The sequence below is a fragment of the Atractosteus spatula genome, chromosome 14, assembly GCF_055471065.1.
Source record: "Atractosteus spatula isolate fAtrSpa1 chromosome 14, fAtrSpa1.hap1, whole genome shotgun sequence".
In the NCBI taxonomy this organism is placed as follows: Eukaryota; Metazoa; Chordata; class Actinopteri; order Semionotiformes; family Lepisosteidae; genus Atractosteus; species Atractosteus spatula.
This window is the reverse complement of record NC_142719.1, coordinates 30,048,033-30,065,198: the sequence shown is the minus strand read 5'-3', so window position 1 is coordinate 30,065,198 and position 17,166 is coordinate 30,048,033. Positions and strand designations below refer to the sequence as shown.

Sequence of the window (17,166 nt, the reverse complement as noted above, 5' to 3'; positions counted from 1 at the left end):
AGCGGGTGAATAAGCTGTCACTTATCGACCCAGATTGGCGGGCCGGCCTGTTGTTTTTGGCCGCGCTGTGAGCCGGAAGTATGAGAGAAATGCCTGGCAGGCCAGCGTGCTAACGAGGGCCGGGGCGCCCCGTGCGGAGAGGCTGGGCTCCCCTCGCGTCTGGGCAGGCCGCTGGGGGGATTAGCGCCGTCCCTGGGTGTGTGGCGGTGTGAAAGGGCAGGACTGGGAACTCTCCGAAACATCTCGGCCGAGCGTCCTCCTGCTTCCCTCCGGGACGGAGGTAGCCATGGTGGTAGAAACTTCAAGGGTGTCCCTTTGGCCCCCGAGACGGCTTTTGAATCCTAGTCACCACACTAGAAAATCCCGACACAAATTCTTCTTATTTCTTCCCCAAGACTTGTTTTCTCCAAAAAATCAACCCGTCTTTTTTGGTGACTTATTTTGTCAGCTGCGGGGGCTTGTCTAATTTGCAGATTTCATACCCCTCCTCACTGCACCCTTCATCCTCAGTGTCTGCAGTCCGTCCCCCTCTGGCTCCTCTTCAAACCTCTTTGAACCGAGCGTCGCCCATGCCTCTCAGGGCCTGTGACAGCAGCCAGGGCAGAGGGTGCCCCCCTCGCCTCTGCCGGAGCCCTGGGTGCCCCCGCTTCGTGCCGTTGCCCTCCAACAGCCCCTTCCCCTTCAGCTGGGGCCTGCACCTGGCCCGGGGGGCGCCCTCGGCCCCCCGGCCCCGCCGCGCAGTTTCACTTCCTCTCCGCCTCGGTTTTCCCGCGCGCTCGGCCCTGCGGGGGACCAGGCGCGCGGCGGCCGGTCCGTTGCTGCAAACGGCTTCTTCTGGCACGCGGGCGAAACAAAACACAAAACCCTTCTTCTTCCCAAAGCGCCCCACCCCCCCCCCTCCTCTGCCCCTCGCTCACCCGGCCCCCGGCCCGTGGCGCCGTGGCCCCCCGAACAGCAGCGCACTGTTCGCAGTGGAATGGAGGAGTTCGACGGGTCGGTGGGCGGCCGGTTCTACCTCTTCTCCGGCCGGACACTGACCGGTGCAAACACAAGGGGGGAGCTGGCGAACGAGAGAGGGGGGACAAACAGCGAGGTGGGAGACAGAGAGAGAGAGAGAAAGAGAGGCGCGGGGGGGGCGGGTGGAGAGAAGGAGAGAGAGAGGACGAGGGAGAGGAGGGGGAGAGGGGCCGGCAGCCCAGGCAGGCAGTGGCTGTGTGCTGAGCGCTCTGTGATTCATTCTGAGGGCTGTTTTAGCCTTCATAAAATATTCATGGTGGTTGTGCTCAGCTCCATAATTGCCTTCTCAGCCCCTGAATTATTTATAGGTTGTACCGTTCACTTCGTCTCATTTACTGATAGCGCGGGTAACACCATACAAGTAGATCGCAAATGCTGTAATGCCGCTATTTTGCATTAAGTAGCAGAATTAGATTACCCAAGGCTCTCTGGGCTCTCACAGTGTCCCGTCCACTGACGCTATCATTTCCCTATTTATAATATGCTAATTGACAAGGTGCTCTCCGGCCTTTGTACTTCCTACAAAAGGAACCAAGTTGGCCTGCAGTATTTAGGGTAGCTCTTCATCTGTAAACAACTGTCTTTCCTCTGTGTTCCCCTCCTGTTTCAGTTGTACTGCTCCACCTCAGCTTTGAACCCATGCCCACCGGATATATGAAACATGCTACTGGGAAATACAGTTCACTGTTGTTTTTAGTTTTCGCATTTCAGTCACACACTTCAGTCAGGTTAGTTCAATATCCCAGCCCCAGCGGCTCACTGGGCCAGAGCTCATCCTGCCCTCTAAGGCGTTAAGAGGACGACGGAGCTGGTGACACCCCTAGCAATGCCAGTCCATCACAGCAATTACCCCCAGCATTGCCAGTCCATCACAGCGATTACCCCCAGCAATGCCAATCCATGACAGTGATTACCCCCAGCAATGCCAATCCATGACAGAGATTACCCCAGCAATGCCAGTCCATCACAGAGATTACCCCCAGCAATGCCAGTCCTTCACAGTGATTACCCCAGCAATGCCAGTCCTTCACAGTGATTACCCCAGCAATGCCAGTCCTTCACAGAGATTACCCCCAGCAATGCCAATCCACCACAGAGATTACCCTCAGTAATGCCAGTCCATCACAGAGATTACCCCCAGCAATGCCAGTCCTTCACAGAGATTACCCCCAGTAATGCCAGTCCTTCACAGAGATTACCCCCAGCAATGCCAATCCACCACAGAGATTACCCCCAGTAATGCCAGTCCATCACAGAGATTACCCCCAGCAATGCCAGTCCTTCACAGAGATTACCCCCAGTAATGCCAATCCAGCACAGGGATTATTCCCAGAATACCAGTCCATCACAGAGATTACCCCCAGTAATGCCAGTCCATCACAGTGATTACCCCCAGTAATGCCAATCCAGCACAGGGATTATTCCCAGAATACCAGTCCATTACAGATATACACCTCAGCAATGCTGGTCTCCCTTACACTGCTGGGTGGATTGGAGCAAGAGGGGTTAGGTATCTCACTGTCAGTTACGAGCCGCTATTCTACACTGCCCCCAGTCACATACATGCCTGCACAATCTCTATGTCAAGGCCGCGTCGGTGACTGAGAAAGCTCGGAGGTCGCTCTTGCCTGACTTCGGGAGCACTGGGGTGTGCGTTTGCCAGGGAACTGCTGAATCTCACCAGATGTGAACTCCAGACAGAGAGGTTGAAAGGTCAGCGTGTCTGAGGTTCCCATTAACCCCTGAGCAGAGCCAAGCAAGAGCCGCGCCCCAGCCCCAGCCCCAGCTCACGGGCCCTGGCTGCAGCTCAGCTTCGTTCGTTTCCTGAACAAATCGCGTGTTATTATTGGCAGGATGGGGAGCAACCATAATACTGTTAGTTATACTGTCAGTAATCTTCTCTTTATTCTGCAGTCTGATTCGGTGCTCTGTGTCAGTGCTGTCATGGGGGTGTCTGGGGTGCCCAGTGGGTAGCCGTGGCTGCACAATGACCAGCCCGTAGCCTCAGGCATGGAGTGCTGGTGCCAGCAAGGATGGCCCTTCAAACCCCAGCAGTGCTGTGCAGGAAATTAGGAGTAACGTGACGAGGACTTTTCCTTCTCTCCCTTCCTTTGTCCCTGACAAAGTTTCTTTAGGGTAAAAATATTCAAGTATAGCAGTCGAGCAGTTTATTGCCACATGTACACCTACATTGGAATTCTTCATCGCGCTGCTCTCTCAGGACATACACAGTACAACAGACAACACCGCACAATGAGATGGCAACAATAAATTTGTTGCGGAACAATAAACTTGGAGTAGGGAGAGAAAAATAAACACGGTAGACCATGCGAAAAGGGCGCAGTGCAGATGTGTATTTAGGCACTGCAGTTCGCTGTGGAGGATGCGTACTGCACTTAAGAGCCCCAAATGTGGATGTGTTGCAATATCTCTGACCACCTCAGGACCGCTTTCAGACTTCGTACCTGGGGCTGCAGCTGCACGAGGAGAGAAGGGGAGCTGAGGTGTTCACCTGGCTCTTCATCAGATGAAGGGAGAGCAGCCATCCTCCTTTCTGGGGAAAGCCGAGAGCTGCAGCTCTGAGCGACTGCGCCCGTCCCCTCCCAGTCGATCTCTCCCCAGCGCAGCGCTGGCTGGCTGTTTGTTAATGGCAGCGAGGCGGCAGTCATAAAGCGCCGCCATGTTCCATTAATTTACGGGCTTTGAGTGACTTATTGGAAGTGACGAGGGGAGAGAGCCGGGGGGGTGGGCTGGGCTCCAGGCCCCCACGCTGTGCAGGGGAGTGATCATCTGCCGGGGAGGTCGAAGAGCGATTCCGCAGGAAGCAGGCCTCCCACCTGGCTATTACTCTCCATTAGGAGCGTCTGGGCAGGAGTCGCCTCCCATGAATTCAGATGAAGGGTGGAGTGGGGGGGGTGAGGCTGCGGCAGGGCAGGGGGGCAGGCCCTTCGGTGTTCAGCACCGTCGGGCGACCCCCTTCTCCGATTCCCATTCCCGTCCTAAAGAAAAACAGGGAAATCTCAGGCAGACGTTTGAAATATTTCCCCTGCCTGGTCTTCTTACTGTCCGTTCCTCTCGTTCTCTCTCTCTCTTTCCTCCTCCCTCTCTCCGCCTGTCTCTCTCTCTCTCTCAGACAGGCTGCAGTCGTATTGAATTTGTTTGAAATGATTAGTTTTCCATGACCGCCTCATGATCCACTCCTCAATCGGCGGCGACCCCACCAGTCGCAGGTCGGGGCCTCGGTTAGGCTATGAAACCCTTCAAGGAGGCTGTGAAAAAGATTTGGTGAGACAAAATTGGAAAACAAGGGAGCCCCCTCTCTCCACCTGATAATTATAACAATTGCTTGGTTTTTAACTGGAGGACCCTTAGCGATGTGCGACAGGACGTGCCTATCAATTCTGAAGTATGAGGTCCCTGTCTATAGCAGGCTGCTGAAGGGACAGTTTGTACTTTAATATACATTATACCTTTAAGAGCTCATCACCCTGCTGTACTTCACAAGGCAGAGAGCTCTTCACTGGAATAATGCAACTTTTCAGGTGGCAACAGTAGGCTCAGCGAAACAAATAGACAGAGCTGCGCATTCCACTGCCAAAGAAGCTCATTTCCTTTACAGGCATTTGTTTTTGTTTGTTTTAAGAGTTGGAACTGTTTTATTTGTCTGTATTACACAAGAAAATCCAAAACTGTTTGATGACACTGGTTAAAAACCAGTGTTCTGGAGTCATGTTGCAAGCAAGGAGTCATTTAGTGAAAGGACAAGAAAACAAACTAGTATAGCAAAGGCCCTCTTTGAGGCTCGTCACTGTAACGTCTCCCATTGGTCAATTTTAGTTGATACGTTCAGTTTCTATCCCAAGGGTGACCCTTGGCCAGAGTTAGGATTTATTAGTGGCTTTAAAATTCAGGTTTGGTTGTCAGAAGGTTTAGAATTGCAAGTATAGAAATCCCAGTTTAAAAAAAGCCATGAGGTTTCAATTAAACCTTTCATCAATCTGACCTTTTGGATTCAATTGAGAGCCCTCAAACACAGAGGAAACGGCTGCTTTTCCCAGAGTTATTACACCGAGAGGGCATGGCTTCTTGTGGATGTCGGAGTCAGGCCCTGCATGGTGCACAATGCTCATACAGCTGTGGTCAAGTCTGCTCCCTTTTGTGCTTGGTGTTTTGCTGCAGCTGTGCTGTCAGCATGTGAATTCTGATGTGGTTCGGCCGTACTCTGGATTGTGTCTTCATTTTGCGGCACGTCTCCCCCCTCCTAATTAACACAAGCCTGCGATTCCTCTCCTTCTTAAGCACAGCCCTCGGTGTCACATGCCGTTCACACGGTTGGCTCTGCGCTCTCAGAAGTAGCAGTGAAGTGGCTGCTCTTGTCGCCTCTGTGCGTGGGGGAGAGATTTACAGTCTGCGCTGTAAATCAAGTGTGGCCGCTCCGGTTTTCATTGAGGATTTAGTGAGGCTGAAAGCGAAACTGGGTGTCATCCGAGGGGTTAAGCCAAGTGTTAGGAGGAATGTGTCACACTCACTGTGCTGCTGACACCCAGGGACAGCTGAGCGAGGGAGGGAGGGAGGGAGGGAGATCGCAGGGGAGTGGGGAGAGGGAGAGAAAAAGCCAGCATGCGGAACAAGAGGGAAGAGGCAGAGGAAGAAAGAGCTGTGGAAATTGTTCTGTACTCACCACATAATGCTCACAGTTTTACTCAACTGCTCTGACCAGCAACAAGACCCTGAGCATCTCACAACCTCTGAGAATCGAAACCCTGAAGGTTCTTCCACAGTCCAACTCTACAAACAGGCAAACAGTGGGCGGTTGACTTCATTAATTAATAGAAGACACTATTTACTACACACCTCAGTTTTCCAAGGAAGTTTAAACAAACGTTAGGGAGGAGGTCCACCTGTAATCTGCCCTCTTCTGCTTACCTCCCTGTACATTTAAATAGCATACTTCTTATTTACTCACGTGCTTAGCCTCCACCCTAGCAGCTCCCTGTCTCACACATGGGTTGTCTCCCTCCTCCTGCCCGGAAAGTCACCCCAATAAAGCTAACTATTTGAGTCGCGCGTCTTCTGCCGAATGAGGGTCCGACAGAGTTACCGAAATATGAAATGCAGCGATGTTTCCTACGAGTCACTGTTCCAGTTACACATTGCGGCTTGTGGACCTCTTAGGAAGATGTGCTGTGGTGTGGTAAAGAAGAGGAATCATGGTAAAGTTTGGACTAAACTGTGGAAAAGCGTGGCCAAGCCATGCATATTTGTGGTAGAAGCTTGGCTGCTCTTGAAAGCCGTGCGGATTTACTGGATAAGAGTCCTGTGAACCTCTCCTCTCCTAATGAGGAGAGCTTACTGCAGCGCAGTAGTCTGTCAGCTCCCGAGCATGTGTAGACAGTGTCACCGGCAGCGTGGACAGAGGTATCGGCCCGTGAAAAAGCAGGTCCTGTCATATGAGCCCCCCTCGCTGCCTTGTCTTCCGATCAGCTAAGATCCTGGCTTCATTTGCGCAAACAGAGGGGAAGCAGACTGGAGGATGAAGATTGTGCTCAGGATGATGGTGCTGCAAAGGAGTCAGTTCCTCCCCTGGCCATCTCCCTCTGGACGGGCAGCCAGAGACGAGCGCTGAGGTGCCGGACTAGTGAAGCAGATCCATCCATCCATTTTCTAGACGTTTTATCCAATTTGGGGTTGGGGAGGAGTCAGATGCTATCCTAGCAAACAACGCGCACAAGGGTACATCCTGGACAGGACGCCAGTCCATCACAGGGCCACACAAACACGTACACACATACTCACACCAGGGCCAGTTTTCCCATGGAGCCAATTATCCTGCCAGCTTGTCTTTGGAGTGTCGGAGGAACCCCACACAAGGAGAACATACAAACTCCACACAGATAGCTCTGCAGGAATTGAACCCAGGGCCCCAGCACAGCAATGCTCACCACCGAGGCACCTGTGAAGCAGATCGTATTTTTCGAAACCGGTGTGCTCAGATATCCCAACAAAGCCAATAACAGACAGAAGTCCGACATCAGCTTCAATTGTAGCAACGGCGGTGGGGTCGGAGGTTAAACCGTTTGGGAAAGGTGCCCCTCTGAACAGAGAGCAGGGAAATGTCTCGTCCTTTTCCTGGGCGGTTTTGCAGGGGGTGTTGTGATTGGAACAAAAGCCCGCCTCAGTTGAAGTACAAAGAGCCGCGCAGGAAAGACGCTGTTGGGAAGTCTAAAAAGAGGTTAAAACCTCAACGGAAAAGGCAGACAACTTTATTGAAACGGTTTCTGTAGGCTGCGCTCTTTCTCATGGTTGGTCAGCGCCGGGTCAGGGAGAAACAGGGATGTCTCAATTGAGAGGGATTATAAAGAGGCTGGGTGACTGCGTATTAGCGCTTTACGCGGGTAAATGAAGAAAAGTTCTGTTAATGAAGTGACTTTCCCCTGTTCTGTTGTGATAACAGATTCGGCGGTTCTAATGAGGCCTGTCACTTCGCTGGCCACACTCCTGACCTCCGCCGTTTCCTTCTGTAATTGCCGCTGAGCTGCCAGCAGCGCACGGACGAGAGTGAGGTGGTGGCAGTGGCCCGCTGGCCTCTCGTCGAGCAAAAAAAAAAGAAAAGAAGAATGGAACAGCCGTGCTAATTAATGTGGAGAAACGAGAATAAAAATTATATGTGGAAGCGCGGCGGCCTGAAGCTGAAAAAACTCCCCCTCGGCCAGACTCGTGTTGAGGCAGGCTTCTCGTTCTGCTTTTTCACCAGCCCGGTTTCCTCCCTTCTCTGCGTCTCGGTCTCCCTCTGCTGTGGAGCGTCCGAGTGGCTCCGGGGAGCCCGGTCCTGTGCGGCGGCGCTGAGTCAATGCCCCCACCGGAATGGGGCGGCCGCCAGAGGCGAGCCCCGGGTTCGAAACCCCAGGAACAAGCACTTCAGAGAGTTCGGAGCAGCAGTCCCCCGCAGGGTTTTGTGAAGCTGTTGACGGTTCCTCACCGCTCCCTGGCTTTAAAATAATAATAACAATATCACTTTATTAACCCTTTACAATTTCTTGCATTAGGAATGAGGTCAAAGCGCAGGGTCTGCCATTGTACAGCGCCCCTGGGGTTAAGGGCCTTGCTCAGGGGCCCAACGGAGTAGGATTCCTCTGCCAGCTGCAAGATTTGAACTGGCAACCTTCCAGCCACAGGCATAGATCCTTTGCCACAGAGCCACCACTCCACCAGACTAAAAGCGCGGACTTCAGAGTCATGTTGAAATGAATGTGTTTGTAGATATTTGTTAGACAGTCGGATTGCAAGCTCTCTGAAATGGCCAACTTGTGATTGTACCTCAAACACGCTGGACATACAGTATAAGAGCATAAAAAAGGTTGCAGATCAGAAGAGTGTTATGTCGGCACGCAGTGTTAGTCGTGCTAATGTGTGGGTACGGCAAAAAGGGGGTCTTGATGGCTCACTGTGTTCCCACGGCAGTTCTGGAAGATGGCAGGCTCGTATAGTCTGTGCCCGCTCTGCGATATAACAGCGAGGCCGTATGACTCATCTAGTTCGCTTGGCGGCTGGTGTCATATTGTTTTGGGTTGGGGGCGTCGGCTTCGACGACACACTGGTCCCAGACTTCCACCACTCTTTGTGTAAAGTAGTTCTCGGGTGTACATGCGCGTCCCCTTGGGGCGGACAGCCTCGCGTTTCAGAACCCGCTGTGCGCAACTAGCGCCACAACCAGAATACTGCCACAGCTTCTTTACAGAGCCCAATGAAAAGTGAACAGCAGGCTTTAGGCTGTGTCAGATTATTCAGGAGCTGCTTCCAGATTTTATTGCTTAAGTAAACCATGGGCAGCAGTGGAGAAATGTCATACTGGGAGAGTTTAATGCTGTTTACTTTAGTGGCACGAGAATGCACTATGGACTGATTGATGAAGTGGATAGACCTGCCTATGTTCTTTGCTCTCATATCTAAACCAGATTTGGACTTTTGGGGTAAAAAATTCTTTCCAGTGTAACTTTAGATGAATAAGGGGTCTGAGTTCTTCTCTCGCCTTGCCTCTCTCCTCTTCCCCGCATAATGGAAGCACCCTGCGCCGGGACAGCTTCCATGAAGGGGTGCTTTTTTACAAACTTCTCCCCAGCACACAGTGCTTTACTCTTTCACGGCTCTGTTTTTTTTTTTTTTTCTGCGATGGAAAATGACATGCTTGCGTTTCTTTAAAAAAAAAGAGCGAGAGAGAGAGAGAGAGACACAGATCTGCACGGAAAGAATCTCGCAAGCCAAGTCCACAGGATTTTGTTGCGTGCATCTGTTTAAAAATCAGCCTCCCCCCCCCCCCCCCCTCTTTAAAATCTGACCTGTCCGGCAGTGCTATCTTAATTAGGTTGGCGAAATTCGATCTGGAGGAGTGAGGTCAGCTGATTTGCGTTTGGCTTGAGCGAAACTGCCTCGCCACTCTCACGTGTCTGAATATTTCCACGTCCCGGACCCACACCTCCTGTATCTGGGCCTAGCGCGCCACAGCTTATTAGCCGCCTCCTGGCACGCGGCGCCCAGCGCATATTTTTATACTGTGACATTCATCCCCATTACGAAAGTATTCCTTCAGGGGAGCGGTGCCAGCGGAGGCAGGTGGCTGGCTCCTGCTCTCTCTCTCTCTTTTTTTTTAAAACGAAACGAGAAAAAAAAAAACCCCAAAACACCCACCTCCTCCCCTGCCCCGTGCGCGCGGGGGCCCCAGGAGGAGGCCGAGCTGGGATGCTCCCCTGTGGCCAGCGTGTTCTGAGAGACATTGCCTCATAAGGCCCTGGGCTGCGGCGCCGGGCGGGAGCTGACAGGGGCCATCTTCGCCTCCTGACAGATGGTCCAGCTCTTTATTTCAGCAAGAGACGGGTTGCTGGGGGTGGGGGTGGGGAGGAGAGCGGTGTTGCACTGGCGGGGCGGGGGGGGGGCAGTTGTTTGCCAACATTCCTCCTGGCAGGATCCAGTGTCGCTGCCCTTCATTCGCTGCCCGCTAACTGACGGGCCGCTGACAGCCGCCGCACTGTCACCCCGTCGCTGAAACACCCTTCCTCCCCCCCCCCCCCCGCACACCTCTCCTTTACCCTAAACGTTCGAGGACCACCTCCATCACCCCACCCCAGCCTCACCCACATTGCTGGGCTTCCTGGAAGGGGAGGGGGGAGGAGAGTTTTCCCCTGCCCTGCGGTGCCGATCTCTCGCGGTTTGAGATCAGTCCTGATCCCTCTCTTGCGAACCGTCAAGACACGCTCCCAGCGGGCTTATCAGCTGTGACAGCATGGATAGCTGTGACGTACCTGTACCCCAGCGGCCCCCCTTCTCATCTGGGTTTGGTGTTCTAACGCTGGATCAGTCGCATGTTGTTGTATATAGCGCCTTTCGGAAAGCGACCTTTCAAAAAATGCCAGGCCTTCGAAATATTAGGATATATAGTTAATAGTGTAGAATTCGAACTGAGGGATGTTCCATTAAAATTGCACAAAGCAGAAGACCTCATTTAGAATATTGTCTTCCGTTTCGGTCAGTACAATACAAAGAGTTTGCTGCTCTAGAATCAGTCCAGAGAAGGGCAACCAGATACATTCTCTGGCTTAAAAGAATGACCTACACTGACGGGCTAAAGGAACTGCACCCTTTAAGTCTTGAAAAGAGAAGAACACAGTCCTAGTTCAAGAATTCGAAATCCAGAGATATTGTGGATGTCAACCCCTTGGACTTATTCAGAGTCAACAGTTAAACTAGGATACAAATGTGCCCTTTAAAAAAACAGAGAATATGATGCACTGCTTTACTCAAAGGGTTGTGGGAGTGTGGAACAAGCCATGTTATCAAAAGTAGACTAAAACAGACTAGATGTACCAAATCGCTGTTTCATTTGTAACCTTTCTTCATTCGATTTGTGTTGTGCTCTGTGCTGTTCGAGCTGCAGATGTTGAAATTGTTCTGTTGGCTTCTGAGACTCGGCTTAAGGAACATCAAACAAAACACCTACAGCATGTCATGCTGAGGCTCTGGACAGCCGTGTGTTACTTATGGGAGATCGGTACCGTACTCCATGGAGAGTTTAGACCACATGGTGGGTCTGCATCCTGGCTTTCCTGTACTCCTGAGAAGCACAGAAATATCATTCCTGACAGATACTGTAGTCTGACTCCTGCTACCTTTCTGTTTTCACCACATGTCAGGCTTGTCATTGTGATTGTTGGTGATGTGCTGAATATTTATTTGCTTATATATATATAACCAGCCAACATAAAGCATTTGCAGCCAGTTCACATTTAAAATCCTGCATCAACAATGACACTATAAACAGGAACGCTATATAAACAGCAGCTGTATCTATATGTCACTTACTACTTACGCTTGTTGAAAAAAAACACTCTGGCGTGATCAATGCCTTTCATAAAGAACAGTACACTGATATACCCTTTAAGTACAGGTATTCTTTTTCGTCTGAAATATACTCTAACCTGCCTCAGGCTTGCTATAAAGTTTTTGGATATCAGTATCGACTGAGAATTTGAAGACTTATTTAAGAGCTGATGTGCTTGTGATCATTCAGGGGAGTTAGGGTGCATTTTGAAATGTTTTGACTGACAATAAAAGCCTGTTTAGGAACTGTTGGCCAGGGTCTTGTTGTAACAGCCACCTTTCGTTACTATGGAACTGGTTCTGCAATAAAATATGACGATGGGTTTTTTAAAGTTTTTTTTTTTAAATTTCATTTAGTTTGATTGATAGGATTAATAACTGTTTTGGAATGACTTTCCAATGCTCACAATGTATTAAACCCCCAAGAATAGAACCTCCGCTGGGACTATGGTTTAATTCAAACGAAAGCTGATAAATAAAACGTATATTTTTGCATGATTTGATTTTAGTAGAGTAACCCGTCGCAAAACTACTGCACTCTGGTTAATAGGGTGGATAGAAACAGAATGATGGGTGGCTGGACAAGGATGGGTGGACCGAGAAAGGTGGACAGATGGGCAGAATGATGGACAGATGGACCAAGAAGGGTGGTGGACAGAGAAAGATGGATGAGAAAAAACAGAGAAAGATGGACAGATGTATGTACAGAAAGATGGACAGAGAGAAGAATGGGTGGACAGAGAGAAGGACAGATGCATGGACACAAAGATGGACAGATGGGCAGGGAAAGACAGATAAGTGGACAGAGAAAGATAAATGAGTGGACAGAGAAAGATGGACAGATGGACAGAGAGAAGGACAGATAGAGAAAAGGATGGATGGGCAGAGAATGATTAATGAATGGACAGAGAAAGACAGACAGATGGACAGAAAGAAGGATGGAAATGGAAGCACAAACATATGCTGGATGGATTTCAAATTCTGCGTGAGCGGAACGCTGGAGGACTGGAGCCGATGGAGACGCTCTCCAGTGGGTGGTGCCGGCCTGCTGCCTGCGTCCTTCTGCTTCATTCCCACGTCCTTCGCTGCATAGCTGACGGCCATCTTGTTTTCTGTCTTTCAGGTTTTTTCTGAAATTCTTCTTGAAATGCAACCAGAACTGCCTAAAGAACGCTGGAAACCCCCGGGATATGCGCAGGTTCCAGGTAGGGCCCGAGCTCTCCTCTCCTCCTTTCGTGGCGCGTTGTCACTTCGTCGTTGTCTTGAGCGAGGTCAGAGGGGTGTCACTGGTAAAGAAAACAGGCGATGCGCTTTCGAAGCCTGACGCTGCTGGGACTGGCTTTTTTTACAGCATTTTTAACCGTTTGAAGTTCCCTAATGGCCATTCAAGAAAGGCCGCTTTTTCAGCGTGGAGAAAAAAGCACAAGGCCCTGTCTTTTTTTTTTTACTTGGAAACCCCCTGCGACACACCTGTGAAAAATAATGGCCTTCAACGAAGACTCGTACCTGAGCAGGCGCTTGTCGTAGCCGCCGGGGGGAGAGGGGGTGCGGGAGGGGGCCACAAGGGCCAGTGCGCCTCCCTTCTTCGTGACTTTTATTTCCCGAACAAAATAAACTTTATACCACTGTAGACATCTTACAGTAAGGAACAAGTAATAGGTTTATTCCATGCTGAAAAAAAGGAGAAGGAAAACACAACGTTTCGGCCGTGGAGCCTTCTTCAGGTGTGAGAGAGACAATAAGCACACACTCATGCAAAGTCATGCAGCCTCCGCTATGTTACAACAGAGCAAGTGGATGCTGGGGCTGGATTTGCCCTTAAGCCCTGCCACTTGCTGTCGTCTGTGCCTTTCCCCTGTCCCGGCTCCGAACCTGCAGTCGTCCAGTCCTCCGCAGGAGCGCGGGGAACAGGGATATCCTCCTTCATCCCTGTACAGGGCCCTCCCAGCGCTCCTTCGCCGTCGAGAAGCCCCATTTGGCAACGTCCTCCATGTCTTCGATCCGAGTCGGGAGGGCAGGGTCCCGTCATGGCCCCCCTGAGCTGGGCGGCGTGGAGGGCTGCTACCACCGAGGGGTCCGGGATCCCTGCCCGGGCCGCGAACGGAGGCTGTGTGCCGCCGGCGGTCTCCTGCGACGCCACAGGAGAAAGACAAAAATAAACGCCTTCAAAGTTCCCGGGTGAAGTTTTAATCAAGAGGCAGATGACGCACAGGGAGAGAGAGAGAGAGAGAAGCTCAGGCATGCGGTCAGACGGAGAGAATTGCACGTCAGCAGCGCCTGCCCGGACCCAAACCAGATTGATGGCGAAACATGGAACCGCGCGAGAAGGCCCTTCCTTTTTCTCTCCCAACACGCTCCCCTGACAGGGAGACACGGCCGGGTCTTGCCCATGCCTCTGTTTCCCGATAGTGCACTGACATGCCTAATTTATACTCGGAGGGAGCTCTGATTTTCATATGGTAATCCATTTCCACGTTATCTCCCGGCAGCCGTCAGCGTCCGGTGCGCGCGAGGGCCCCGGCCAGCGGGAGGGGTTACCCATCAAGCCGGCTTCTCCTACCGGTCGCTCTGGAATCCCGCGCCGCCTGCTCGCAAATGGCTGCGACAATTAGTCGCACCTTTACACGCACGACGGGCAAATGAGTTTTCAGTGCTTCCCCCCCCCCACCCCTGCGCTTACATAAATAAACCCCCACCCCCCCCCGGACTGTGCGGCCCAAGGAAACACGAGACCTTGACTCCTGGCCACCCTGAGTGCCTGCTGCCAAGCAGGAACGTGCAAGAGCTCGGAGACATCCTCTTCTCTCCCCTCCTGCGATTTACTTGGGAAACAATGAACTTACTTCTCCGCTGGTCTTCAGGAAGCGTAGTGGCGTGGCTCTCGGATGAGGGAGCCAGACTCTGCAGAGCCAGGATTGATTTTTCCCTTACTGCACTTTTGCTTAATTCCTACGCACGAGGAGCCCTGTTTAGTGCAGGCACTGGTTTAATTGTCTAGCTTTAGCGATCGTGGCAGGTCACAGAAATGGGGTAGGCTTCTTTCTGCATATATACACTTACAGATACAATTACCTCCACTCACCAGGAAACATCCCCAATATAATATTTGCAAACCAGTTGCGTTTTCGCTTTAGAAGTCAAAGAATAATGGTCTGCGTGTGTCTGCCTGCCTTTTCCCATGCAGTCGTGAATCTTCCAGGACTGTCCTGGTTTTCCAATCTCTTCCATTCTTACCGTGACACCGGCACGCCTGGCTTTGCCTCACTGGAGTCACTGAACAAATGCTTTTTATTGAACATTCGTTGGAAAGGAAGATTGCCAGGTTTTTTAATGATCAGAGAACTCACTATTTTTGTATGTTTCGGGGGGGGGGGGGGGAAGGGTATGTCAGTGTTTTTTGTTTTTTCCTCCCTTCTGGCTTGTTCAACTCCAGAACTGGCCAGAGCTGCTAGTCAAATGGATGTAGGCACCAGGACATCAAGTTGCATTCCTGAATGTGACGGTTTCTCTTTAATTGGGCCATCTTTTCTGCACATCGCTGGCTCAGGATCAAGCATAAATTATCTTTCCCTTCCCTCTTGCTGAAATGAAGCGTTTGACCAGGCTGACTCTGGACTCTCCCAGAGACTTCTGTATGGAATATTTGCCTAGGATCCAGAAAGTGAAGGAAAACTTCTGCAGAAGACTCCCACAGCCTACACCTTACCCCCACAGGCGTCAACAATTAAAAAGTTGCAATACATTTAATGGAATGAACACAATAAAAAGGTTAAATGCTTCTGTTAGAGATAAACTAAGCAACAGGAGATTAACAGCAAAGTACAACTAGTCGTAAAAGAATCTATTCCCATGGCAGATTTACAGCAAGCATCCGCGAGTGTTTTGAAGGACCTCAGTGAATCTTACAGGCCGTGAAAGCAGCTACATGGTCTGTCTATTCCCTTTAAGCTCCACAGGCTTAGTATTGCTCCAGTTTGTGCGCTGTTCCAGTTTTTTTGGCAACTGTACAACTGCAGCTCAGCTTCATGATTGCTACATACCCTACCCTTGGCTGAAGAGAGCTGCGCTTTGAAAGTCATTGTTATCATCTGAAATGTTGTAACTGTTTGGAAATGTGTGGGTTAGCCACGAAATGTGGCATTTCGGAAAGGTCTGTGCATGAGGTAAGTTTACAGCATCATGCACGTAATGTAAAAGTGCCGTCACAACTCCGTGATAATGCTACACAACCAATGAAACAACATTACATCATTCTTTACAACCATATATGCAAATGACAATACCAGCATGCAGTTATTCACACCACTGCAAAACAAAGAGCATAACAGCAGGTAAAGAAAAAGAAGGTGAAAATGATAGAAGATACCAGGCAACACGTTGCTGCAGTGGTTTGCATTGCTGCATCGTAGCACCGGGAGCACTCGGTCCAATCCAGCACTGGGGTGCTGTATGTGTGGAGTTTGCATGTTCTCTCTGATGAGTTTCCTCTGGGTGCTCTCGTTTCCATCCCATAGCCATTCTGGTAGGTTAATTGGCTTCTAGGAAAACTGGCCCTTGTGCCTGTTGCTTGCCAGGTTAGGCACTGGCTCCCTCACGACTGTGTTCTTGATAAAACCATTAGAGCCGTTACCAGGTGTAGTGTAGCTGCTTTTAACAGCCTTCGTCTAATTAAGGAAATTAATATTAAAAAATAATTAATGGTTTCAATGGGCAAGCAAGTGCACATTTTAAACAACTGAATTGAAAAATGTATTGAAGTTTTGTCCATGTAGGCAACAGATCTCGGAAACAGGCAGTAGATCTCAAGAGAGCATAGTGTATGTACAAATAAAGTATTATTCAGTTGCAAAACAGAAGAAAGTATATGATAATTGATGAGGGGGCACACTTAAAACAATGCATTTAGTTGTTTGCTGTTTCATTTTTTTATGCAAATACTAAAAAGTGTGAATATCAACCCCAAGCCGATGAAAAAGGTTTTGCAAAACAAAATAGTTCGCGTGCGGACCTTTTAATTTCCGAAAAGGACGCAGTGCCTGCGCACGTGCCTGCTAACCCATGGAAGTCCTGTAAGTGTGTTTCTCTGGTGAGAGGACAGCCGCCCCGCAGTACTCAATGGGCAGAGGACGGAGACACAGTGTCTGTCTCGCCTTCAGAGACTGAAGGTAGGCCTCGAGCCTGTGGGGACACTCTCACCTGAGTGACATGACAAGCACAGCGAGAATCCAAAAGCAAAATCACCAACAGAATTTCAGAAACCTTGACAATGCCCTCATTCACGCTGTCTTCAGGAGAAAAAAAAATGCCAGAAAAAAAGAGCGAATATATATCCCTTAGAGACTTGAAAGCAATGTTTGCCAAGTCTTGACAAGCACTTCCCCTCTTCAGAGGCAGAAACCTCTCGAAGCTTTAGAGCAATTTAAATAAGAGCCTTTGCAGTCAGCTGGGGAATTCAGTAAAATAAGTCCAAAACCCCTTCTGCAACGGTGCTCGGGGCTCATGTTATTACAAGAGCAAATCTATTAGCTCCCCGCCATTGTCTTTCGCTCCTCAAGTGAGGCGATTTTTAATTAAATTAATCTGCATGTCAATCTATTGGCGATCAATCACGGGGGCCAGCAGCCCTCCGCGCACCAGCACTGGTAGAGCTGACGAGCTCTGATAATGACACGGGGAATAGACGAACAGAGTTAATTAGTCGACATAATAGGTGGATTAAGCTGGAGTTGGTGGATTGGCGCTCAGGCTGTCAGCAGGCAGAGGCCAGGGGTGGGGGGT

The 17,166-nt window shown here is 50.4% G+C and overlaps 1 protein-coding gene across 3 annotated transcripts in view; it reads left to right on the top strand.

Moving 5' to 3' along the window:
* Positions 1-17,166, top strand: part of ebf1a (EBF transcription factor 1a) — a 190,487-nt gene that overhangs the window by 105,396 nt on the left and 67,925 nt on the right. For all 3 annotated transcript variants that reach the window (XM_088933266.1, XM_088933265.1, XM_088933264.1), the window contains exon 7: positions 12,512-12,593. In XM_088933266.1, coding sequence (XP_088789392.1) covers positions 12,512-12,593 — 82 coding nt within the window. The remainder of the gene's footprint in view (positions 1-12,511; positions 12,594-17,166) is intronic.